At 45.1% G+C, this 27607-nt stretch overlaps 1 protein-coding gene across 10 annotated transcripts in view; it reads right to left on the bottom strand.

The window, feature by feature from the left end:
- Window positions 1–27607, bottom strand: part of ahi1 (Abelson helper integration site 1) — a 537691-nt gene that overhangs the window by 248036 nt on the left and 262048 nt on the right. For all 10 annotated transcript variants that reach the window (XM_072499698.1, XM_072499696.1, XM_072499702.1 and 7 more), the window contains 2 exons: window positions 11911–12131; window positions 831–882 (listed from right to left, as the gene is read on the bottom strand). In XM_072499698.1, the coding sequence (XP_072355799.1) occupies window positions 831–882; window positions 11911–12131 (273 nt within the window). The remainder of the gene's footprint in view (window positions 1–830; window positions 883–11910; window positions 12132–27607) is intronic.

Below are 27607 nucleotides of genomic sequence, written 5' to 3'. Positions count from 1 at the left end.
CAGACCTGCTGAGTTTTCCTAGCGCTTTGTTTTCATTTCTCATCCCCAACATCTGAAGTATTTTGCTATTGTTGGTCATTTGTTCTTGCAATTTGTAAACTTAAATTTAGATTACTGCATTGCAAATTAAACTCCAGATTTCTTGACCCAGCTGTATATTCTTTCGATCTTTCACACTGCAACATTTTGATCAAGCATTGGAAATAATGCAGCCACTCAGTTGTCACTTTTATTACTCTAATTAAATAAGAATATATAGAAGTTGTAACATGAAAACAGACCATTCGGCCCAACAGTCCATAAAGACAAAACTATTTTAAATACAAATTTCAATTGCTATTTCTAGTCATCACCTTCCCTTTAATTGTTAGACTATCTTCTTGTAATTTACTCACTCTTTTATTTTTATCTTAGCTTTTTAAAATTGCAGGTTCTATATTTTCTACAGCGTATACCTTTAAAATAGCCGGTTTTCTTACCTTTGCTTCTGTCTCCAGGACCTTCATAATATCCAAAAAGCTGGCCTCTGATTGGCCTAATAAAATGCCTCTCAAGAATAGTGTTTTCTAATTGAACAGTGAAGTGTGATTCTGATGTTAGCACACTCTTTTTAACACACTCATCTAGCACCAGTGTTGCACAAGTGATTACATCTGTGCCAAAAGTAGACTGATCTCACCTGAATCTGACAACCTGCTCAAGGGTTTAAAAATTACTGCAGCCAAAGATCTGAGGGAGGGGGGGGGGGAAACCGACAAAGGCTGATAAAATGTGAAATAAAAATGCTAGAAACAAATAATAGGTGAGTCAGTATCTGTACATTCACATACCTGGCTGAGAAAAATAGCGATCCATTTCTGAAGTACCCTGCTGTCCTGACTCCTAAAATAAATTAAATTCAGATTTCAATGCAGAGAATTATTTGATATTAAATAATCGTGTCAATCTATTATCATTAACAGTGCTGCATTTAATGTGAGCTTGCCACACTTTAAAAAAGGGAACTTATCTTATGCATCTATGCCCTCAGCGTATCATGCAACTGTCAAAGTATGCATTACATTGGCAAAGTATGTATTACATTGAGTGTCCAACTTCCTTGAGTGGTTGGAATATATTCATAATCATTCTGGGGAGATGGAACTGTAATAGTAGAGTAACTGAACTAGTAATCCAGAGGCCCAGATTAATACATGGGTTCAAATCCCACCAGGGCAGCTGGTGGAATTTAAGTTCCATTAGCAATTTCAATTGATTAATTTTAAAAATCTGGAATTATCATTGATTTGTCATTGAATCCCATCTGATTCATTCATGTCCTTGAGGGAAGGAAATCAGCCATACTTACCTGGTCTGGCCCACAACAATGTTGTTCATTCTTAAAGGCCCTCTGAAATAGCCTAGCAAGCTACTCAATTGTCCCAAACTGCACCTGGCATTGACTTAGGCATGGGAAAAAACAAGAACTAGCCTGTTCGAACTCACAAAGTCCTCCTCATTAAGTACTGGGTGCTGTCCCACAGATTAGTCAAGCAACAACCTGACAGTCATAGCAAATGTTGTCTGTCCCCTTGTTCAAAAAGGGGAGTAGAGACAACCCTGGTAACTATAGACCAGTGAGCCTTACTTCTGTTGTGGGCAAAATCTTGGAAAGGTTTATAAGAGATAGGATGTATAATCATCTGGAAAGGAATCATTTGATTAGAGATAGTCAACACGGTTTTGTGAAGGGTAGGTCGTGCCTCACAAACCTTATTGAGTTCTTTGAGAAGGTGAACAAACAGGTGGATGAGGGTAAAGCAGTTGATGTGGTGTATATGGATTTCAGTAAAGCATTTGATAAGGTTCCCCACTGTAGGCTACTGCAGAAAATACGGAGGCATGGGATTCAGGGTGATTTAGCAGTTTGGATCAGAAATTGGCTAGCTGGAAGAAGACAAAGGGCGTTGGTTGATGGGAAATGTTCAGACTAGAGTCCAGTTACTAGTGGTGTACCACAAGGATCTATTTTGGGGCCACTGCTGTTTGTCATTTTTATAAATGACCTGGAGGAGGGTGTAGAAAGATGGGTGAGTAAATTTGCAGATGACACTAAAGCTGCAGCGCTGGGCTGAGAGGTGGCAAATGGAGTTTAATGCAGAAAAGTGTGAGGTGATTCATTTTGGAAGGAATAACAGGAAGACAGAGTACTGGGCTAATGGTAAGATTCTTGGCAGTGTGGATGAGCAGAGAGATCTCGGTGTCCATGTACATAGATCCCTGAAAGTTGCCACCCAGGTTGAGAGGGTTGTTAAGAAGGCGTACGGTGTGTTAGCTTTTATTGGTAGAGGGATTGAGTTTCGGAGCCAAGAGGTCATGTTGCAACTGTACAAAACCCTGGTGCGGCAGCATTTGGAGTATTGCGTGCAATTCTGGTCGCTGCATTATAGGAAGGATGTAGAAGCATTGGAAAGGGTGCAGAGGAGATTTACCAGAATGTTGCCTGGTATGGAGGGAAGATCTTATGAGGAAACTTGAGGCTGTTTTCGTTAGAGAGAAGGTTAAGAGCTGACTTAATTGAGGCATACAAGATGATCAGAGGATTGGATAGGGTGGACAGTGAGAGCCTTTTTCCGCAGATGGTGATGTCTAGCACGAGGGGACATAGCTTTAAATTGAGGGGCGATAGATATAGGATAGATGTCAGAGGTAGGTTCTTTACTCAGAGAGTAGGAAGGGCGTGGAATGCCCTGCCTGCAACAGTAGTGGACTCACCAACACTAAGGGCATTCAAATGGTCATTGGATAGACATATGGACAATAAGGGAATAGTGTAGATGGGCTTTAGAGTGGTTTCACAGGTCGGCGCAACATCGAGGGCCGAAGGGCCTGTACTGCGCTGTAATGTTCAATGGTTCTATGGTACCAGGCAATGGCCCAGACACCACCATCACCGGTATGTCCTGTCCTACCGGTAGGACAGGCCCAGCAGTGGCGACACCATGATATACAGTCGGGTGTCCTCAACATTAACTCTGCATCCCATGAAGTGACATGGTATCAGGTCAAATATAGGCAAGGAAACCTCTTGCTGATTACCACCTAACCCTCTCCCTCAACTGATGAATCAGTATTCCTCCATGTTGACTCCACTTGGAGGAAGCACTGAGGGTGGCAAGGGCACAGAATGTACTTTGGTGGGAGATCTTAAGGTCCATCACCAACAGTAGCTGGCTGGCACCACTACTGACCAAGTTGATCAAGTTCTGAAGAACATATCTTCTGACTGGACTTTTGGCGGTTGGAGAAGTAACCAACGAGAGGGGAAAAACCTACTGAGCCTTATTAAGACTGTAAGAAATGGGAGCAGAATTAGGCCACTTGGCCCATCGAGTCTGCTCTGCCATTCAATCATGGCTGATATTTTTCTCATCCCCATTCTCCAGCCTTCTCCCCATAACAGGTAGATTGTTCTCAGCAATCTACCTGTCATAGGTGCATCGGTCCATGATAACATAGGTAGGGGTCTGTGTGCAAACAAGTCCCAACTTTACACTAGGCATTGGTTCCACTGTGTTGTGTATCACTACCAATGATGGGGGTACCCAGTATATCAGTGCAAAAGATAAGCATTTGCAAGCATTTTCAGCTAGAAGTGCACCTCCTCATGTCACAGATGTCAATCGTCAACCAATTTGGTTTCACTCCACATGATATTAAGAAACGACTGACTACAACGTAAAATATATGGGCCCTGACAACTTCCCGGCAATGAAAGAATGTAAAAAGCAAAATTCATTGCCTACAATATTCCTGAACAGAAAAGCCAATATATGAATAAACAGTTATGAAGTTAAAAGGTTCCCAATGCAGTAACAGCCCCAATAAACAAATAATGAGGCAAATAAAAAAATAATCAAGAAAATCATTCTAAAACAATTTGAAAATTCTTTCAGGCACCTATGTGTTTTCTCAGTTCTCCTGGAACCACTAACAGATCGATGAAAAGTCAAAAAGGAGGCCAAGAATAAAAGCATGTGCAGGTCATATGTTGGTATTTGTGTGAACTGTCACGAGTCTGTGCTGTATTTGCAATGTAACTGGTGCATCAAGAAACTCCTTTTAAATCTGGGATGGGTGTCCAAGTTGAGAGATTTGACTTACAGACCAATTAGGAAACAGCTCGACAGCCAATATCTCAGACTCCTCCATCACCATTCTGGGAAGGAGGGACTCATCAGAGTGGGAGGAGCGTTATCGGTAGTCAACAACGATGACTTGGGGCACCACTGAATGTCTCGACTTCAGGGGAAGAAACACCTTGGGGATAATTTGTTACAAACTATTGTTCCTTAAACATGACTTGGAGGAGGCAGTCGAAATCAAAGGTGCAGAATATATAGGGGGGGGCGACACAACTGTCCAGGAGGCCCTCTTTATTGAATGCTTCCACAGGCTTGCTATCCTATTGCCAAACGTGAATGGCCTTCAGAGGTGGCTGGCCTAACTTCAGGTCAACAGCCCCACCAGGTGAGGTTAGGTGCTGCCGACGCAGACAGCATGGAGATATCCTCAGCTACCTGTGCAGAAGTAAACAATAAGATCTCTGAAGCCTGTAGGGCCATTGAGGTAGAGGTGGTAGAGCTGTAACCCCTACAAAGGACTGTTAATTGTCAGACAGCAGCCTGGCTCTAATGGGCACAATTGAGCTGACATAAGACGAGACAACACTTGGAGGTCGGTAAAGTAGTGGACCAGTGCAAAATGGCCCAAAAATAGGGCCTTAATTGCATTTTAAGTCTGCGTTTCTGCATGGACCTGACAGCTGACCAGTTCCCAATTTGCCTTGGGAAAGTCCTGACATGGTTCCCCGCCTCCAACCTTAGACTAGATTATATGGCCCCACTGGGCATAGTTTCAGCAGAGTAGGGTACATGAAATATTTTAGGTCACTAGCTTCTTGCCCACCCCAGACCCGTCCCCAGAATGCATCTAATCTGCTAAAAAGGGCAGGAAGGAACAGGGTATATCCTTTGGGAGTTTCTTGTGCGCATCAGGACAAGATCATACACTCATTTATGTGCCACCCACCTGGTCTCCAAAATCCACCCACCCATCCCTCTTGTCTCCATCCCTATCCCAGGTGATTTTACAGAGGTGGAAGCAGGTAGCCTTTGTCATGGTGTGGATCCGAAATCAAGGATAGATTCCAATAAACAGGTCTTGAATTATCAGTCTTGACCAAATCTGAAATTGGTATTTATTGGTCAGGTCCATAGAAGGGAAGTTGAAAGCCTGAAATGATGCAATTTGCCCAATGACACTGAAGTCTGACTTCACACTGTCATGCTGGCAGTGTGGTTGCAGAAAATAGTGAAAACTATATTTAAATAAATTAGATACACAAATGAGTTAAAAAGCTCTGGCATGAAATTCCTATTTTTCCATTACAATAAATGGATCACCACTCACACATTAAAACAATTGTTCTCTAAATGTATACATGTCTAACAATCTTAAGCTTCAATGTACTCGAGGTGACAATATTCCAAGACCACATCTGCTTGCATAAATCTTAATAGCCTCCGTCAATTGACACCTCCTCCCCTCCACACACACACAAACAGGTGCACCATCCATAGATATTTCTGCTAATAGCACCAGCACACACGGTAATTCTCCATCTTGTTGCCCCCATAGCCTTGTTAACAATTGCTTCTATTGAAAATGTAATGCTAATTTTTTTTTAATGGAAAGTGGTTCATCTTGGCAGGATTCCCTGGATTACACCCACAGGGTGAATGCACCTGGGCAAAGACTTTACAAATCAGGAACACCTGGCTTTCATGAGCTTCAAAACAACAAATTCTATTAAAAATAAGAATGGCCTACTCTTCAGTATTTACGTCAGTGCTGAATAATTAAACAATTCTGCTTACTATACAACAGTGCTTCTGGTGAAATAATTAACCAGACAGCTGAAGAGCACACAGGTCTCCAATCAAGCACATTATAAATTAAAACCGCAAAATATATTTTTTAAAATGTATTATTCAATTCAAATTCTTTTTCCTAAATCCTGTTACACTAATTTGTCTACAGCTATTACACCTTTAACCACTCCTAACTTTCTTGCTCAGTAACTTTCTTGCTCACTCTAACAGTATTTTCAATGTTTTCTTTAAATGCTCATCCAAAAATTTTCCTGTTTATTCCAATTCTTTACAACAGTACCGTTACTGGAAAGTACTTTCCAGCCTGAAGTCAATATTCTTTTAATAATAAAATTTTTAATAATAACAATAATCTCTATTGTCACAAGTGGGCTTACATTAACACTGCAATAAAGTTACTGTGAAAATCCCCTAGTCACCACATTCTGGCGCCTGTTCGGGTACACAGAGGGAGAATTCAGAATGTCCAAATTACCTAAAAGCACATCTATCGTGATTTGCCAGAGAAAACCCACGAGACACAGGGAGAATGTGCAGACTCTGCACAGACAGTGGCCTAAGTCGGGAATCGAACCTGGGACCCTGGCGCTGTGAAACAACAGTGCTAACCACTGTAACCGTGCTGGCAGATATATAAATTACAGGCAATGATACAATATAAAATATTGCAAAATATTTGTTCAATAAGCATCAATAAGCTTTGTAAAATATTTTTATGCAAACAAAATTTTCATTGTAACAAACACAACAACCAAACAAGCCCAACCTCAACCCCACCTTATTCCCCAAATGCATCCACTAAATCCCCCCATAGATAAAACAAAACCTTAACGTAACTAAAAGGACAAACCCCCTTCTCCCCCCCAACAGCTGACAATAGCCAGTTCCCTGAAACGATAAAAGACTGCCACCTCGAATAGAACCCTTGCACCGACCCCCTTCATACTTCATCTTCTCTTGGTGCAAAATTTCCATCAGGTCCCCCAACCAAGTCAAGGTCTTAGGCGGCACCGGGAACCTCCACCCACGCAGAATTCATTTCCAGGCTTTTAGCGAGGCAATGGACAAGGTATCTATCTGCCTTTGTTACCATTTGCAGCACCAGTGAGTCCGAAACTCCAAAACTGGTCACCAACGGGCACGGCTCTCGCTGAACACTCAAAATCCCTGGCATTGTATCAAAAATGGAGTCCCAGAAACTAAGAAATTGGGGCAAGACCAAAACACGTGTCTGATTCACCGGCCCCCTAGAGCACCGCTCACACCTATCATCCATTCCAGATAAGAACCCACTCATATGCTCCCTAGTCAGGTGTGCCCTGTGCACCACCTTGAACTGGATCAGGCTTAACTCGCACATGAGGATGCGAAGTTGATCCGATGCAAGGCTTCATTCTACATCCCCTCCTCAAAGACCAAACCCAGTTCATCCTCCCACTTCCTCTTTATCTGGTTTAGCACAGGGCTAAATAGCTGACTTTTAAAGCGGACCAAGGCAGGCCAGCAGCATGGTTCAATTCCCGTACCAGCCTCCCCGAACAGGCGGCGGAATGTGGCGACTAGGGGCTTTTCACAGTAACTTCATTTGAAGCCTACTTTTGACAATAAGCGATTTTCATTTCATTTCATCTCTTCCAACGATGCCTGTTCCATCGCCAACCCATAGACCTCCGCAATCGTACCCTCCCTGATTCATCCATGGACAGGACCGTGTCCAAAGCGAGAGCGACGGTGCCAGAGGAAATGAAGACAGTTCCTTGTGTAAAGAAATACATACCTGAAGATCACTGGGCTCCTCTCGGGAGCTGGAACTTCTCTCATATCTAGTCCAAGCTTGTGAACCTACTCTCCAGAAACATATCCCAAAAACTCTCCACCCCTCTCTCTCTTCCTTGGCCTAAACAATGAATTTAAGCCAAGAGGCACAAACCTATGGTTCCTGCAAATTGGAGCCAACAGAGACATGGTGCCCATTTTAAAATGCTGTCTAAACTGATTCCAAACCCTCAAAGTAGTTATTACCACCGGACTAGAAGAGAATCTAGCAGGGGAAAAAGGGAGTGGTGCTGTAACCAGGGCCCTCAGACCTGACCATATGCACGAAGCCTCCTCCATCCTCCCCCATAGAGCGTCCAGACCCCCGAATCATCCCCACACCTTATCAATATTTGGCGCCCAATAATAGCATAACAGATTGGGTAATGCCAACCCCTCAGATGACGTATCTCTCTGAAAAAAATGTCTACGAATCAGAGGAGTCTTATCAACCCAAACAAAAGTAGAAATCAATTTGTTAATCCTGCAATAGAAAGCTTTGGGATGAAAGACAAGGAGACACTGAAAGAAAAATCAAAAACCTCAGGAGAATATTCATCTTCACTGTCTGTACCCTTCTCTCTACGGTCAGAGGGAGGCCTCCTTTTCAAATTGGCCCTCACCCCATCCACCAGACTAGAAACGTTAAACTTATGGAGCGAGACCCAGTCATGGGCCATGCAGATTCCCAGATACGAGAAGCTAGTCTTGGCCGGACGAAACAGCAGCCTCCCAGATCAGCTTCTCTCCCGGGGGCGGGGGTTTACCGGGAAATTCACTCTTACCCAGATTTAGCTTGTACAACGAAAAGGAGCCAAACTTCCTCAGCAACTCTATTATCTTCCTGATATTGGAGAGAGGGTTCGTAATTTAGAGTAACAGATCGTCCGTATACAAGTACACCCTATGCTTCCTCCCTGCTCTCTATCCCCTTCCTACTGGTAGACAACCTCAAAGCAATGGCCAGTGGCTCGATTGCTAATGCGAACAGCAATGGGGACAACGGGCACTCCTGTTCTTGTACCCCTGCCCAGTTGTAAATAATACTTACACTCGCGATGGGGGCCCTGTATTAAAGTTTAATCCATGAAATAAATTTCTGCCTCAAACACCTCATTAACTTTCTCTGGAGCCGAAACTATCCTGCCAACCGAGTCCGACCGGTGCTATCTTCCAGGAGGCAGCCTGCTGCCTCAGCTGGTGAGCCAACAGGCGACTGGCCGTCTCCCCATATGCACAGAAAGTTCCCCTCGAGCAATGCAGCTGGGTCACCGCCTTACCCGGTGACAACAACTCAAACTCCATTTGCAATTTCTTTCTGTCTGCCAATGACTCTGGCGTCAGGGCAATCAGATACTGGTGGTCCACTTTGAGAATGGAGTCCACCAATCTCTGTCTCTCCACCTTACCAGATTTATACCAATGCGCCTTAAAAGAGATCATCTCCCTCCTAGCCACTGCCTTTAGGGCCTCCCAGAGCGTGGACGGGGAGACTTCCCCGTTCCTGTTGAACTTAACATAGTCCCCATTGGCAGAGGATACTCACTCACAAAAATTATTTTGTTTAGCTGTTTAGCACAGGGCTAAATCGCTGGCTTTGAACGCAGACCAAGGTAGGCCAGCAGCACCGTTTGATTCCCGTACCAGCCTCCCCAAACAGGCGCCGGAATGTGGCGACTAGGGGCTTTTCACAGTAACTTCATTTGAAGCCTACTTGTGACAATAAGCGATTTTCATTTCATTTCATTTCTTTACCTGCAAGCAATGCCGTGTTTAGTCTCCACGGGGGTCTCTGAGAGCAGCTCGGCTCCAACATCAGGTCCACAAAATGTGGAGCATGGTCCAATATAATGAACGCTAAGTAACCCACCCACCCCCTCACCCAGGGTGAAGAGACCGACCCACCACAAAGAAGTCAACTCGGGCGTTCTGGTGGACGAGAAAAAAAAAAAGAAAACTCCTTATTCCTCAGAAACATAAACCTCACGCGTCTGTTCCCACCCTCCTTCCAGCTTTTCCATGAACACTAGTAACTCCTTCACCACCCCTGATGGACTCAGACTTGGGACTCAACCTACCCAGTCTAGGGTCCAAAACACAGTTGAAGTTCCCCTCCCCCCATAATTAGCTGATGAGAATCAAGATTTGGGATAGAGAACAGTATTTGTTAATGAATGTTGTGCCATCCCAGTTTGGTGCATACACATTGACCAACACCATTGGCGTGCCTGCCATGACCTGTTAACTATTACATACCTCCCACCCGAGTCTGCCAATATATTGCTTGCAGAAAAAGCCACTCTCTTATAAATCAACACAGTGGCAGCCCCGCTCCCTACAATCAAATCCTGAGTCATATACCTGCCCCACCCATCCCTTCCACAACCTCTCTGATCCCGAATTCTCAAATGGGTCTCCTGTAAATAAAAAAAATGCATCCACCTTCAAACTTCTCAACTGCGCTACCATTTGGGTCCTTTTTACTGGGTCATTTAACTTCCTCACATTCCAGCTTATCAACCAGTTTGGGGGAGGGGGGGGCACATCTGGAGTATTATGTGCAGTTCTGGTCGCCATGTTATAGGAAAGATGTGATTGCACTGGAGGGGGTGCACAGGAGATTCACAGGATGTTGCTTGGGATGGAACATTTAAATTATGAAGAGCGGTTGGATAGGCTTGGGATATTTTTGCTGTAGCAGAGAAGACTGAGGGGCGACCTATGTACACGATTATAAGGGGCATGGACATGGCGGATAGAGAGCAGCGTTCTTCTTTGTTGAAGGGTCAGCCACGAGGGGGGCACAAGTTCAATGTGAGGGGCAGGAGATTTAGGGGGGATGTGAGGAAAAGCCTTTTTACCCAGAAGGTGGTGACAGTCTGGAATGCACTTCCCGGGAGGGTAGTAGAGGCGAGTTGCCTCACATCCTTTAAAAAGTACCTGGCACATCATAACATTCAGTGCTATGGGCCAAGTGCTGCCAAATGGGATTAGGTAGGTAGGTCACGTGTTTTCCATATGTCCGTGCAGACTCGATGAGGCAAAGGACCTCTTCTGCACTGTATTTTTTCTGTGTTTCTGTGAGAGGGTCTTATTCCAATAAATTACAAACAAAAAACATCTCCCACAGGACGTACATAAAGCGCCAAAAATCAAGTACCTTGGCGAGAGCCACCCTGTGTGTGACTGCTCACCACATCGCCACCACCGGAAGTCTCAATAAGCATCGGTGTTGATGTCAGTCACCTATATTGCCATTTCGTGCCAGTGAAATAACTAGCACATTTTGTTTTACCAACAGAGATTCTAATTGGGTTTCCCTTCTGCCTGAGCCCCACAATGCACCTTCCACAAAACCTGGGTCTAGCCGCTTCATTCCTGTGGACTATTTTTAGCTGCTGGCCTATTGCGGGTTCTCATCCCCATCAACCACTGCATCCTTGCCAGACCTGTGTTTGTCAGGACTGAATGTTTGGCATCAGGTTATTAACACCTGCTGCAACCCTGCCTAGTTTAGCAGCTGGCCCATAAACATTTTAAAATATTGATGCAGTATGGAATAAATATTAAGTTTATTTTTAGAATTTCTGCCTTTTCTATATCAATAAATATTTATGTAAATTATTACATTCATTTTTACATCTTCTACAAAACATCTCATTTCCTGTAAAGTACTTTGGCAAGTCCTGAAGTCATGAAGGCAGCTATATAAATGCAAGATATTTTTATAATAGTGAATTATAAATAATTACATACATTTATTTTTAGACCAATTTGTATTCATCAAGTATTTATAGATAATGGTATAGCCAAATGGAAGCAATTTGCATTAGCCGAGGCATAATGAGTGACTATATCCATTTGGAATATTACTATCCAATAATTACAAAATTTCAGAGGTCACCACTTCCCTTTCCCCTCTTCTGGCTTCCGGTGCTGCAATCCTCTGTCGGTTCAGATTCAATGAGCACCCACACTCCATGAGTCTGTCTTAGGCAAAGAATGCTGACTAATGGTATATTTTCAAAATTAAAAACACTCTACCCATCCTTCCAGGCATACTTTATGTTCTAATTGAAATGATTGGGAATGACCCTTTTGTTGCAATGAACATTGCAATAAAGTCCTCATTTTTGATTGCGGTTTCATAAATGGTACATACCATGACGGAGTCCAGTTTTTGTTTGACTTTTTGCACTTTCATAGATATCCTGGATGAATGATTAATTGAAGAAAATGAAGCATCATATATAGTGCTGCTGTCAAAAGTACTACTATCAAAAGTGCTGCTAAATATCTTGGGTCCTTTTGGTGTAGATGTAGATCCAGACTTCAGATTTGCTTTGCACACTTCTTTCATAGTCTCAGCTTCCATTTGAGCAACTAAAAGATAAGGGAGGGAAAAAAATAGTAATTTACATAAACATCATTTTATGCTGTTTTAAACACTGCAACATAAAATTGAACGTGTCTGCTTTGTGTGGTTACATTTATAGAAAAAATAGATTTATATCTAATTTACAGTAATGAAATCAGGTATGTTGCAATAGGAATGGAAATACCCTTTACCACAACAAAGACAGAAAATATGGGCCGTAACATCCTTGGAGGGGCAATCAGTGTCAGATTGCCATTCTTACCAATACTTATGCAAAATGTCTTCCGTGACTGTCTCGCCTGACCTTCCAACTCAGGCCGGGCGAGATGATCCAGTCAGCGCACTTGTCTCTGAAGCCCAGCATCGCAATCCAGGAAGGGGGGGGGGGGGGGGGGGGGGGGGGGAAGGAGAGAAGAGAGAGAGAGAATGAGAATCGCAACAGGAATCCAGGAATACCTTCTGGGAGGGAGGTTGGAGGGGTTGAAGAAGTGTCCACTGAGATTGGTCAGGTGCTGGTGAGGTGGCACGAAGAGTTCTGTTGGGAAGTTGAGAAAGAGTTCCGTGGTGTGGGAGGGGTTGGTCTGGTCTTACTATAGTCACCCAGAAGTTAGACGAGGATTTAATTCTTCTAATTTTTCCTGGGCAACTTTGTATAACACAGCTGGAACCATCCAAAGTTTGCAATTTAAATTACATTTTCAGATTGTTCCCAGCAAAGGGAAATTGCCCAGAGGAATTTAGCATTTCTGGGCAACTGTCATGCAAACCCTTACACCTTTGAAGTTCCGAGAAGGTTCCCCAGTGCTTCTTTGGGATACGCTGGGGAGCTCGGAAGTCACAGCCTACAGTTACATCACAGAAACAATGTTATAACCACTCAGAGGTGTCTTTTATAATAATAATCTTTATTGGTGTCACAAGTAGGCTTACATTAACACTGCAATGAAGTTACTGTGAAAAGCCCCTAGTCGCCACATTCCGGCGCCTATTCGGGTACACAGAGGGAGAATTCAGAATGTCCAATTCACCTAACAAGCACGTCTTTCGGGACTTGCGGGAGGAAACCAGAGCACCCGGAGGAAACCCAAACAGACACAGTGCGAACGTGCAGACTCCGCACAGACAGTGACCCAAGCGGAAATTGAACCCGGGACCCTGGCGCTGTGAAGCAACAGTGCTAACCACTATGCTACCGTGGTTTTGATGCTATTTTCATAAGTTGTCTCTTTTTCTTAGTCTGAACATGGGTGGAGATGCTATCAGAAGGCTGCCAAAAGATAATGTCAATAAGATCATAATTTAATACACAAAGATTGTCAATTTGACTGCTTTTCTTTCAAACTTAATTGTTTTTGAGAGTAAATTTAGTCAGCATACAGCCATGTTACTGTTAGGGGCTGGTTTAGGACAGGGCTAAATCGTTGGCTTTTAAAGCAGACCAAGGCAGGCCAGCAGCACGGTTTAATTCCTGTACCAGCCTCCCCGAACAGGCGCTGGAATGTGGCGACGAGGGGCTTTTCACAGTAACTTCATTTGAAGCCTACTTGTGACAATAAGCAATTTTAATTTCATTTCATTTCATATCAGGGCAGGCAGATCTAGGTTGCCCCTATTTTGTTGGCACAACAATTCCTGAGATCCTCCAGCTAGTGTCCTAGGCCGAACCATCATTCAGCTGCTTCATCAATTACCTCCTTTCCATCATAAGGTCAGAAGTGGGGGTGTTCGCAGATCACTGCACAATGTCAGCACCATTTGAGACTCCTCAGATAATGAAGCAGTCCATGTCCAAATGCAGCAAGACCTGGACAATATCCAGGCTTGGGGTGACAAGTGACAAGTTACATTCGTACCTCACAAGAGCCAGGCAATGATCATCTCCGACAAGAAAGGATTTAACCATTGCCCATGACATTCAATGGCATTACCATCACTGAATCCCGCACAATCAACATTCTTGGGGTCACCATTGATCAGAAACTGAACTGGACTAGCCACATTAATACTGTGGCTCCCAGAGTAGGTCAAAAGCTAGGAATCCTACAGCGAGGAACTCATGTCCTGACCACCCCCAAGCCTGCCCACCATCCACAAAGCACAAGTCAGGAATGTGATAGAATACTCTCCACTTGCCTGGTTGAGTGCAGCTCCAACAACACTCAAGAAGCTCGACAACGTCCAGAACAAAGCAGTCTTCTTGATTGCTACCCCTTCAACAAACATTCAATCAAACATTCTTATAGAAGTTGATAAATTCTTGATTTCTCGAGGAATTAAGGGCTATGGAGAGAGAGCGGGTAAATGGAGTTGAAATCAGCCATGATTGAATGGTGGAGTGAACTCGATGGGCCAAATGGCCTTACTTCCGCTCCTATGTCTTCTGGTCTTATGGTCTAATTCCTGCACCACCGACGAACACTGGCAACCACGTGCACAATCTACAAGATGCACTGCAGTAACTCACCACGATTCCTCAGGCAGCACTTTCTAAACCCATGGCCATGACCATCTAGAAGGACAAGAGCAGCAGATACCTGGAACTCTGTTCAGTAATGGATTAAGAGACATTGCAATTAGTTGTCTCATTTATGTTAATTACGTTAATTGACACTGATATGTAAAGGGGCTTCAGGTGGCCTCTGTCAGTGATGTGCAGTTAAGAGTTTTGTGCCAAGGCTGTTGGAATGAAATAAATGCGTATTTGTGAAAAAGGGACAGAACTTTAGACTCTTCATATCACAGCAACTAAAACATTGAACATTCAGCAGAGGATGGTTGCTGTGTAAATGTGAAGGGTTGAAAGATACAACTTTTCCAGATCAAACCAAGGAGTGAGTGAGAAAAGGAAAAAAAAAAAGGATATATGGCTGAATCGAGGATAAAGATGGCTGGATATGACTATCCTCCCTTATTTTCTGAAAGGGAATCGTACGACCAATGGAGAAGTGCAGTAGTTATGTGGACTAAAGTAACTGCTTTGGGAAAGAGAAAACAAGGTATGGCATTGGCTCTTTCTTTACCATTTGGCAGTAAAATCCGAAACAAAGTGCTTTCTGAGCTGGAATTGGAAGAGTTAGACTCAAAGGGAGGTCTGGAGACTTTATTACATTATATGGATAAGATTTATAAGAAAGATGACTGAAGTGCGTATGAAGCATGGTTGGATTTTGATAATGGAGGATATCTCCATGGAAGACGATATAATGGAATTTGGCAGACTATATAAAAGGCTGCAGAAACACAATCTGGAATTTCCACAGTCTGTGTTGGCCTTTAAATTACTTGACTGTGCTAGAGTGAGCAACATGGATAGGCTCCTGGTTTTGACAGGAGTTCAGTTTACTGATAAGGATACCTTACTCGAACAGATGACAGAAGCTTTACAAAAGTTTCTGGGGAAACATTCGATTCCGATGGCTCTGATGACCCAAATAGGTCAGTCTGCAATAAGGCAGAATATGGAGGAGGATACACTACTAACAGGATAGCGAAATCGTATGGCTATGAACAGGGCTCAAGACTATATAAGGAGACCGAGACAAGGAAATTATGAAGACAGTAACCCAGTTAGAACCTACAATAGGAAGATGAACCCCAGAAATGCACGGGGCATGATAAATCGATGTTTCGATGTGACTCTCAATACCATTATGCTTTCAACTGTCAAACTCGTTATGATAGAGTGTTTGAAGCGAAACATGACACGGAAGAGTCAGAAGAGGAAAAAGCTAGTGACCAGAAAGAAGGCATTGTCATAAAGACAAGCATTTTTACGCCGGTAATGAGGGTGTTGGTTGCAGAATCCTTCAACTGTGCTGTATTGGCAAGTGGCTGCACATCTACTATGTGTGGAATTGACTGGTTAAAATGTTACCTGGACTCTTTGAATGCTGAAAATCGTAACAAGGTTAAGGAATTTGAAAGTTCCACAAGTTTCAGGTTTGGGGATGATAATACTCTGAAGTCGCTGAAAAGAGTGGTTATCCCTTGCAAAATTGCCGGAGTGAATCATTTCATGAGCACGGATAAGGGATGATGACTATACTAAACTGATAGAACAGGTTAGTGACCGCTGTGAAGTTTGTAGGAACTACAGAAGGACATCAGCACGACTGATAGTAACCCTACCTTTGGCCAGGGATTTTAACGACATTGTGGCCAAGGACCTTAAGATCTGGGATAAAGCAAATAAAATATTTATTTTGCATTTTGTAGATTTAGCAACCAGATTTAGTCAATCAACGATTGTACGAAGTAAAGAAAAGAGAGTAATTCTGGATCAAATCGTGGAAAAATGGATAGGGACAGGAATGGGTCCACAGGCAAAATTCCTTACGGACAATGGGGGAGAATTTGCTAATGATGCGTTTACGGATATGTGTGAAAACATGAATATCAGAGTTATGAATACGGCTGCAGAAAGCCCATTTAGTAATGGTGTCTGTGAAAGAAATCATGCTGTCATCGATGACATGCTTTGGAAAATTTTGGCAGATCGACCAAATTGCAGGCTAAATTCAGCTTTAGCATGGGCAGTACATGCAAAGAATTCATTGCAGATGGTTGGGGGCTATAGTCCTTATCAATTAGTGTTTGGTAGAAATTCTAAAATTCCGTCCATTTTGGATGACCAGCCTCCAATTTGGGAGGGGACTACAATTAGCTCTGGTTTTGCTGAACATTTAAATGCATTACATAGCAGTAGTGGAAGCAGAAGTCTCTGAAAGAATTCGCAGAGCTTTAAGACATAACGTACGGCCATCAGATGCCGTTTTTCAGCAAGGAGGCATGGTATACTATAAGAGAGACAATTCTAATGAATGGAAAGGCCCAGGGAAGATCATAGGCATAGATGGCGAAACAATTATTTTGCAACATGGTAATCAAACTGTTAGGGTACATTCATCAAGGATAATGGGTACAGATTACAAATTTTCAAATTTAGACAGAGCAGGCAGACATGACGAGGAACCAGAGTCATTTGGTACGCATGTGTTACAGAACTATGAGAACCAATTAACTGATATAGACAGGGTTTCTGTGGAGGAACACAACACTTCTGATGAATTAGAACAGGCCATTTTTTCGAAAGGGCAACTGCCAAATGTTGGTACAAAAGTGACATACTTGCCTGAAGGGTCTAGTCAATGGAAGGATGCAACTGTTATTAGTAGAGCAGGGAAGGCCACTGGAAAGTATAAACATTGGTTGAATGTACAGCATTCAGGGGAGGAGTCAAGACAATGGATTGGGAAAACGAAGTTCAAAAATGGAGGGCACAGAAACGCAGTGCCAGTTCAGATAGTACATCGGATAGTGAACAGGTTCGCAGGAAAAGGTCGAGAACTATTGAAAGGACATCCCACAGCAGAAGGGAAAGATCAAGCAGTAGCAGTACAGAACGAGATACCAGGCAGGAGAGGGGACGTAGTTTATCAAGATCTCGGAACATGAGTAAGACTACGAATACTAATAGGAGTAGAAGCCCACATGCACGTGAGATTTTGGTGGCTTCAAATAAATTAGATGAAAAAGTTATCAAAGAAGCTAAACAGCAAGAATTGAATAGTTGGAGTGAATTTGGGGAATACACAGAAGTACCTGTTAAAAGTAAACTGTTAAAAATTTCGTCTCTGAAATAATTTGGTTTACAGATGTATAATACATTATAACTAGCGGATAGGGGACAAAGAGCTCTATCCCACAGATGGATTTGCACGGAAAAGGTTCTTCCGGATGGAACTTATAAGGCAAAGGCCAGGCTTGTGGCAAGGGGATTTGAAGAAAACTTAGAAGATCAGGATTTAAGGGTAGATTCACCTACAGCAGGAAAAGTTATTTTAAAGATCTTCTTGGCTCTATTAGCCACAAAGGCATGGGAATGCAAATCTATAGATATAAAAGCTGCCTTTTTGCAGTGGCATCAGCTCCAGAGAGACATTTTTCTCCGTCCTCCTAATGAAGCAGTTAACACAGAAGGGGTACTCTGCAAGTTGAACAAATGTGTATATGGATTAAATGATGCATCTGGAACAAAGAACAAACAAAGAAATGTACAGCACAGGAACAGGCCCTTCGGCCCTCCAAGCCCATGACGACCATGCTGCCCGACTAAACTACAATCTTCTGTATTTTTCAGTAAGGTCAGTTTTGTTAAAGTTAGGCTGTTGCCAGTTGAAAGCAGATCCTGCAATGTTTAACTGGCATTATAAAGGAAATCTTTCTGGCATTTTTGTGATGCATGTTGATGATTTTTTGTGGGGTGGGACTAGTGATTTTGAAGCTATTGTAATCTCTGGTTTGAGGAAAGAATTCAGGGTTGAAAGTCAGGCTTCCGGTGCATTTAAATATATTGGACTGGAAATTGGACAGACTAAGTCAGGGGCAACTTTACGTCAGCAATCCTATTTGGAAAGCATCAGCCTAATAGTAATTAGTCGTGGCCGAGTTTCACAAAAAGATGCAATGGTTTCAAAGATAGAAAAAGAGCAACTGTGAAGCTTAATTGAGCAACTGAACTGGTTAGGTAGACAGACTAGACCAGACGTGAGTTTTGATGTCTTAGAGTTGAGTACAAAAATGAATGATCCCAAAGTGGAAGACATAATAAGAGCAAATAAAGCGTTGGCCAAACTAAAAATGCAGGAGTGTGTTTTGAAGTTTCCGGTTTTAGGTGACCGTAGGCACTTGAAACTCAGTTTATAGTGATGCGTCCTATGCAAATTTATGTGATGGGGTTTCAAGCGCAGGAGGATTTATAATTTTCCTTTTGGGGAACAATGGTAAATGTTGCCCGCTTGTGTGGGAAACAAAGAAAATAAGGAGTGGTAAAAAGCACTTTGGCTGCTGAGACATTAAGCCTTGTAGAGGCGGTGGATATGGCCTTTTAGATAAGTATGATATTGACAGAAATTTTGCGATTAGGAGATTTGGGTAATATACCTATTGACTGTCACATTGACAATAAATCCCTGTGGGAAAATGTGCACTCTACAAAAAGTGTCAATGAAAAGAGGTTACGGATAGACATCGCAAGTTTGAAGCAGATGTTGGACAGAGGGGAAATAACAAACATTAAATGGGTCGACAGGAGCTATCAACTGTTAGACTGTTTTATGAAAAGAGGGGCGAATTCACAGAAACTTTTGAATATTGTTAATGAAGGGTGCTTGTTTCTGTGACTGTTTTTTTTCTTTCTCGTCCAATAAAAAAAGGGGGAAATCATGTGTTGTTTTTGAGTTTCTTAATTTTGATTTCACCTAATTATTTTTTTTCTCCAAGGAAGGGGAGACTGTTAAGTAATGGGTTAAGAGACATTGCAATTAATTGTCTCATTTATGTTAAGTATCCATTCATTGACACTGATATGTAAAGGGGCTTCAGGTGGCCTCTGTCAGGTGATGTATAGTTAAGAGTTTTGTGCCAAGGCTGTTGGAATGAAATTTGTGTTTGTGAAAAGGGGACAGAACTTTAGACTCTTCATATCACAGCAACTAAAACGTCTAAAAAACCCCACCAGTGAGAGTTCCCCACTCACCATCCTGACTTGGAAATATATGGCCGTTCCTTCACTGTAGCTGGGGCAACATCCTGGAACTCTCTCCCTGACACCTCTCCCTCAGGGTTGCAGCGGTTTAAGAAGGCCAGCATAAAAACAAATGCTGGCCTAATCAGTGACGCCCACATCCCATAAATGAATTTAAAAAAACCCAGCCTACAACAGGTGAACGAATTCCACTAAATTATTGCTCCTGCTGATAGTTTGCAAAATAACATTGTAAATGACTGTGCAACGAAGAGGGCACTTTTGGACAGAGAAGTCTGTGTGGTTAATAAATAATATCCCCAAGATGTCAAGAGGTAGGTTCTTTACCCAGAGAGTAGTGGGGGCATGGAATACACTGCCTGTGGAAGTAGTTGAGTCGGAAACATTAGGGACCTTCAAGGAGCTATTGGATAGGTACATGGATTACGGTGGAATGATATAGCGTAGATTAATTTGTTCTTAAGGGCAGCACGGTAGTGTAGCCACCTAAAATGGCTGATTCCCGAGTATTTGGCCAAACCCCGATCTAAAATGGCGAACTAAAAAGGCTGATGGGAAAATCAGCCAACAGGACTCAAAACGGACAGCTGCAGGCAGAACAGTGCATTCGGCTCTGGGGAAGTCGGCCCAGACTGATACCTGCAACCATTAACAGCACATCAACCCAGCCATCTGCATTTTAATTGGCCATTCCCGGGAACAATTGCTACAAATTAGCAATTGAAAGCCGATCCAGACCTCTCGGCGTCAGCAGTGGCTGAGACAAAGAAAGGTGGACGACCACCCCCCGATCAAGGAATCGCCCCATTATTGGAGCATATCGAACCCAGTGATTGGGACCAAGTCCAATCACTTGAGACCAGGGTCAAGGTCCACCCCGAGAGGCGGGAAGCCCCTCAGGACTATAAAAATAGGGGCCAAGTTCAGATCGAGCCCCCTTCTCCTCCTCACAACCTTCGAGTCCCTTCGACGAAAGAACAAGTAAGTCTTACTCCAGCGATCGCTACCAGATAGGTGTTCCAGACTATCGACCCGTACCAGCCTTTTTGAATCCCGCAGGCCAGACCCTATTCGATAGACCATTCGTTTCCCTGACCTGGTGGGCCATCACCAAAGTTAAGTATTGGCCTTTAGTGGTAGGTAATAGTCTAGAAGTAGGATTATTGTATAAGTATTTATTGCTGTATATAATAAATGATCATTGATTTAACGTTTACTAAGCGGTGTGCTGTATTATTAATCATTACTTGAGCTTGAACCACGTGGCGGTATCAGAAAGATACCTGGCGACTCGTGAGCAAAGGTGACAGAATTAGAGCTAATAAAACTAAGGCTAATAAGAGCAACATTTTGGCGACTCCGCCGGGACCCGATCTAGAAGTGGAAAACCACTCCGGGAGAACCCAAGAAATTTGGATAGAATCCAATTGGAAACAAAAAAAAAACCCACAAGTGTTCAAGCGGTTCTGTTTAATAATTCACAATTCGGAAGTGTGTGTATGCATGCAAAACTAACAGGGCTATAAGGTAAAACTGATAGATTTTTGTTGCGTCAAAACTGTCGGAAGTCTGTATTTTCGAAAATTATCGCAAGCCGTACCCGCATCTACGACACCACCTTAGCCCCCTGTTCCAAATTTAACCGAAGCAAGCAGATAGGACAGATGGCCATGCAGGCAATGCAACGCCTCATGAACCCCGAGGAATTTGCGGTCGCAGCGACCAGCAGCAGTAGAGTGGGACAGTGCCCCACTTGGGAAGAGGGAATTCGGAAATACCTATTGGGCAAAGGATGGCCCATGTGGAATGATTTCTGTAATAATGACGACTCAGGTCCCGGAAGTATAGGGCATACTTGGTGGGAGAACACGAGTGAAATCCACAAAAAGAACTTAGCAAAAGCTTGCAAGCCGATGGCAATTGTGTCCTGTCTGGCACAATTGCGAGGCACAGAGGAGGTCGTCAGGACTCTCCGCAAAAAAGTAGAGGGCATACATCGTATGAGTGAAGTCGATGTATGCGAGGTGGAGAAAGAGAATCTGGAATTAAGGCGGAAATTAGCAGCAAAGGACGAAGAGGTGGCTGACGCCAAACGGGGTCACCAGTCTTGTCTGGCGCATTTGAGTAGTTTCCAGTCCCAGTACGAAAAGGCTTATCAGGACACGCAGCGTGCAGTTCTGGTAAAGAAAGAGACAGAGAAGCAGGTGGAGACGCTACAGAAACAATGTAGTGATCTCAAGGCAGCCTTGAGAGCGCTCCACGCTGCAACCACGGAACAAAGGCAGAGCACCATAGACCATGCGAAGTGCCGGAAGCAAATTGCAGACCTGCAATCACTGCTTTCTGTCCAAAAGGGATTCCAAGAAACCTTTGGGGAAAGTTTAGACCAGGAAGATGGCCCTGATTGGGAAGAATTACAGTAAACAGCGCAGAGATATGTTCAGGGAACATGTGTGCAGGGAAAGCCCCAAAGGAGAAAAGCACCCCCACCCCCCACACAGCAGGTAGTTCAGGCTCTGATGAACTCTGTAACAACCCACCGCACAGCCACGTCAGACGAGGCGGAATTCCTATATTCCACCCCCCTCACAGTGACCCAATTACGGGACGCGTGTGCAAAAATCTCACAGTTCCTCCCCGCTTCAGACCCACACCATTTCTTTGCCACCGTCAAACATCAGGCGACCATGTACGGCCTGGATGAGAGAGCATGTAAAGCTCATGGTTCTAAGTCTAGATCCATCGGTAGCAGCAGCCCTTCCCGACCCACAAAACGTAGGAGGCACCCTTGCAGAAATGCATACCGCGATCCTGGATGCGATCGGGTATAACCGGGGTGGACCCCGTAGATGGCCTAAATAAGTGTAGGCATAAGAGGTCTGAGCATCCCACAGCGTTTGCAGGACGCCTGTGGATTCACTTCGAAGCCGTTTTTGGAGACGTAGACCGTGCCCATTTGTCCCCAGACAATATGGCCAAATGGACTCGCCTCCTTATCTCCCATGCCACAGAGGCAGGACAGAATGCCTGTAGTAGTTATGATCCCTCGGAGGAGGCTCATAACGAGAAGTGGGTGGTTAAAAGATTGTCCCGCGTTTGGGAGCAGTCTGTTCACAATCGACCCGCCGCTAAATCCACAGAGGAAAAGCAAGCCGCCGCAGACATGCAGGCAGTAAAAGCTACACCTCACAACCTCGCCTGGGTAAATGAGGGAAAGAACAGCCCCCCAACAAAACCGCAAGAACGTTACAGCTGCGGACATTTGGGACATTTTGCAAAAGAGTGCAATGCCCCTAAAAAGCCACCGAGAGCCCAACAAACAAACATCCGAACTCCTGGAATTACTACATTCCACTGGCTGTAAAGACAACCCCAAAAAGGCCCAGATATTGGAAAAAAAAGTGGTATATTTGGGTACAATTATCACACACGGCAAACGCGAGATCGAGCATAAAAGAATTGACTCGATCGCTAAATTGCCCCTTCCCCAGAACGTTTCAGCCCTCCGGTCGTTTTTAGGACTGGTTGGCTACTGCTGAAACCACATTGACGGTTTCGCCAGCAAGGCAGCGCCCCTCTCAGACCTCCTAAAGAAAGGAGCCCCCTGCGAGTGGCTTCCGCAGCATACGGATGCTGTGGAATCATTAAAACAGGCGCTCATAGCCGCCCCCGCACTACAAGTTCCAGACCCGCTTTCCCCTTACGCAATAGAGGTAGCGACCACAGACCGCACCCTTTCAGCCGTGCTCCTGCAGGAACGGCACGACCAGTTAAAACCCGTGGCTTATGCCTCCCGGATTTTAGATGCTGTGGAGCAGGGATTTTCAGCCTGTGAGAGGCACCTGCTTGCAGTTTTCTGGGCAGTCGAGTACTTTTCATACATTACCGGACTGAACCCCATCACCATTCTGACCGAGCACCCCCACCCAACGTTTACTGGACGGACGACTTAAGGACGGTACCGTCAGCCAAATACGCGCAGCTAGGTGGACCCTTCCCTTGCAAGGACGGGACATCACAGTCAAAAGGACAAAGACTCACACATACTTAGCGGACAATTTACAGTACCCCGGAACCCCCCATGAGTGTGAAATCATCTCTCCACACCATAATACAGGCCCCTTTATAGCTAAAACACCCCCCAGAAAATTAGCAAATCCATCTCAGAGCCTCCCTCACCCGGACACATGTGACCCCATTAAGATTTTTAAACATTTTTTTATAAATATATTTTATTAAAGTTTTTCAATCAAACAAAAATTTCCCATTTTACAACTTTGTAATAATATATACATTGATCGTTTTTTAAATAAATAATATGCTGACTAACGGCAGCTGCGAACAACAAAATAAGAAACAACAGAAATAATAACTAAAATAGTAACTTTGTGAAATCAAATATAAATAACTAATATATAAACACACACATAAAACCCCTGAAGACCCGAATGAGCCCGTCCCCCCTGGGCTGCTGCTGCTGCCTTTCCTATTTTCCCTTATCGCTCTGCGAGATAGTCGAGGAACGGTTGCCACCGCCCGGTGAACCCGAGCCGAACCTCTTAATGCATATGTTATCCGCTCCAGTTTTAAACCCTGCCATGTCGTTGATCCAGGCCTCCACACCCGGGGGCTTAGCTTCTTTCCACATAAGTAGAACTCCACTGCCCCCAAATTTTCAGAGTTGCCACCACCACTGGGTTTCTGGTGTATTTTTTCGGGGAGAACGGTAACGGCGCCGTCGCCAGTGCTTTTAAGCTAGTTCCCCTACAGGACGCCATCTCCAGTCTTTTCCACGCCGCTCCTTCCCCTTCCCTCATCCACTTACATATCATTGACACGTTGGCGGCCCAATAATAATCACTTAGGCTCGGCAGTGCCAGTCCCCCTCTGTCCCTACTGCGCTGCAGGAACCCCCTCTTTACTCTTGGGGTCTTTCCAGCCCACACAAAGCTCATAATACTCTTGTCCACCTTCTTAAAAAAGGCCTTTGTAATCAGTACAGGGAGGCACTGGAGCACAAAAAGAAACCTTGGAAGGACCACCATTTTAACCGCCTGCACCCTGCCCACCAGTGACAGGGGCGCCATGTCCCACCTCCTAAAGTCCTCTTCCAGCTGCTCTACCAGTCGTGCCAAGTTAAGCTTATGCAAGGTTCCCCAGTTCCTGGCCACTTGGATCCCTAAATACCGGAAATCTCTTCTTACCCTCCTCAACGGTAAATCGTCTATTCCCCTGCCCTGTTCCCCGGGGTGCATCACAAACAGTTCACTCTTCCCCATATTCAATTTATATCCTGAAAATTCTCCAAACTCCCTGAGTGTCTGCATTATCTCAGGCATCCCCTCCACTGGGTCCGCGACATACAACAACAAATCATCTGCGTATAATGACACCCGATGCTCTTCTCCTCCTCTAAGTACCCCCCTCCACTTCCTAGAGCCCCTCAGCGCTATGGCCAATGGCTCAATTGCCAATGCAAACAGTAACGGGGACAGGGGACATCCCTGTCTTGTACCCCTATATAGTCGGAAGTGGTCAGATCGTTGCCTATTTGTAATCACACTTGCCACCGGGGCCCTGTACAGGAGCTGAACCCATCTAATGAACTCCTCTCCAAATCCAAATCTCCTCAGTACTTCCCACAGGTAGTCCCACTCCACTCTATCAAATGCTTTCTCTGCATCCATCGCCACCACTATCTCCGCTTCCCCCTCCGGTGGGGGCATCATCATCACCCCCAACAGCCTCCGTATGTTAGCATTCAATTGCCTCCCTTTAACAAACCCCGTTTGATCATCATGCACCACCCCAGGGACACAGTCCTCTATCCTCGTCGCCATCACCTTGGCCAAAAGCTTGGCATCTACGTTCAAGAGGGAAATAGGCCTGTATGACCCGCACTGCAGCGGGTCTTTGTCTCTTTTCAGGATCAGCGATATCGTCGCCTCCGACATCGTCGGGGGTAGTGTCCCCCTTTCCCTAGCCTCATTAAAGGTTCTCGTCAGAAGTGGGGCCAGCAGGTCCACGTATTTCCTATAGAACTCCACCGGGAACCCATCCGGTCCCGGGGCCTTCCCTGTCTGCATGTACCCAATTTCTTTTACCACCTCCTCCACCTCAATCTGCGCTCCCAGTCCTGTCATCTCCTGTTCCTCAACCTTCGGGAACTCCAGCTGGTCTAGGAAACGCATCATTCCCTCTTTCCCTTCCGGGGGTTGAGCCTTATATAGCCTCTCGTAAAATACCTTAAACACCCCGTTCACCCTCTCCGCTCCCCGTTCCATCTTTCCCTCCTCGTCTCTAACCCCTCCGATCTCTCTCGCCGCCCCCCCTCTTCCGAAGTTGTTGGGCCAGCAGCCGGCTCGCCTTCTCTCCATATTCATACTGCACTCCCTGTGCCTTCCTCCATTGTGCCTCCGCCTTACCCTTGGTCAACAAGTCAAAGTCCGTGTGCAATCTCCGTCTTTCCCTGTATAGCCCTTCATCTGGAGCCTCCGCATATTGCCTATCCACCCTCAAAATCTCCCCCAACAATCTCTCCCTTTCTTTACCCTCTTGTTTCCCTTTATGGGCCCTTATGGAGATCAGCTCCCCTCTAACCACCGCCTTCAGCGCCTCCCAGACCACTCCCACCTGGACCTCTCCGTCATCATTGATCTTTCAATACATCCCCTCACCCTTACACATACCCCCTCGTCCGCCAACAGTCCCATATTTAATCTCCATAGTGGGCGCTGCTCCTTTTCCTCTCCTACTTCCAGATCTACCCAATGTGGGGCATGATCTGAAATGGCTATAGCCGAATACTCCGTTCCTGCCACCTTCGGGATCAGCGCCCTTCCCAGGACAAAGAAGTCTATCCGGGAGTACACTTTGTGGACATGGGAGAAGAAGGAAAACTCTTTACTCCTTGGTCTAGTAAATCTCCAGGGATCCACTCCTCCCATCTGCTCCAGAAAGCCCTTCAGCACCTTGGCCTCCTCCCGGTCCTAGTTCTGGACCGGTCCAGCCCTGGGTCCAGCACAGACTTTCCCATCTCCAGGTCCGGGATGCGCCCCAACATACGCTTCATAAAGTTCGCATCATCCCAGTTCGGGGCATATACGTTCACCAGCACCACCGTCTCACCTTGCAATCTGCTACTCACCATCACGTATCTACCCCCACTGTCCACCACTGTGGTCTTCGCTTCAAACAATACCCGTTTCCCCACCAGTATTGCCACCCCTCTATTTTTCGCATCCAAGCCCGAGTGGAATACCTGTCCCACCCATCCTTTTCTTAATCTGATCTGATCCGCCAGTTTCAAGTGCGTCTCCTGAAGCATGACCACATCTGCCTTTAGCTTCTTTAGGTGCGCAAATACCCTTGCCCTCTTAATCGGCCCATTCAACCCTCTCACGTTCCACGTGATCAACCGGGTTGGGGGGCTCTTTACCCACCCCCCCTCGTCGACTAGCCATCCCCTTTTTTAGATCAGCTCCTCACCCGGTTCCCACGCACCCGCTTATCCCCCGGACGGTGCCCTCCCGTCCCGACCATCCCATCCCGTAACAGCTCCCCCTTCCCCTTAGCAGCAGCAACCCAGTCAACCGCCCCCCCCCCCCCCCCCCCGCTAGATCCCTCTCCAGCTTAGTTGCTCCCCCCATATTGCTTCCGGAAGTCAGCAAACTCTGGCTGACCTCGGCTTCCCCCGTTTATCCTTAGCCTCCCATTATGTGAGGCCCCCTCCTTCCTGCGCCACAATTTCCATAGCGCGGGAACAAAGCCCGCGCTTCCCTCTCGACCCCGCCCCTGATGGCGCAGCTCCCTCTCTCCTTCCCCCTCCCCTTCCCCACCGGCGCCCACATTTCTTCGTGTGTCCCCCCTTCGAGGGGTTCGAGGGGAAAGAAAATTTTCCCCCATCTGCTTCACAGTCCCTTGACACCACCTTGC

This window comes from Scyliorhinus torazame, chromosome 4, assembly GCF_047496885.1.
Source record: "Scyliorhinus torazame isolate Kashiwa2021f chromosome 4, sScyTor2.1, whole genome shotgun sequence".
NCBI lineage: Eukaryota > Metazoa > Chordata > Chondrichthyes > Carcharhiniformes > Scyliorhinidae > Scyliorhinus > Scyliorhinus torazame.
This window is presented reverse-complemented; position numbering and strand designations above follow the sequence as displayed.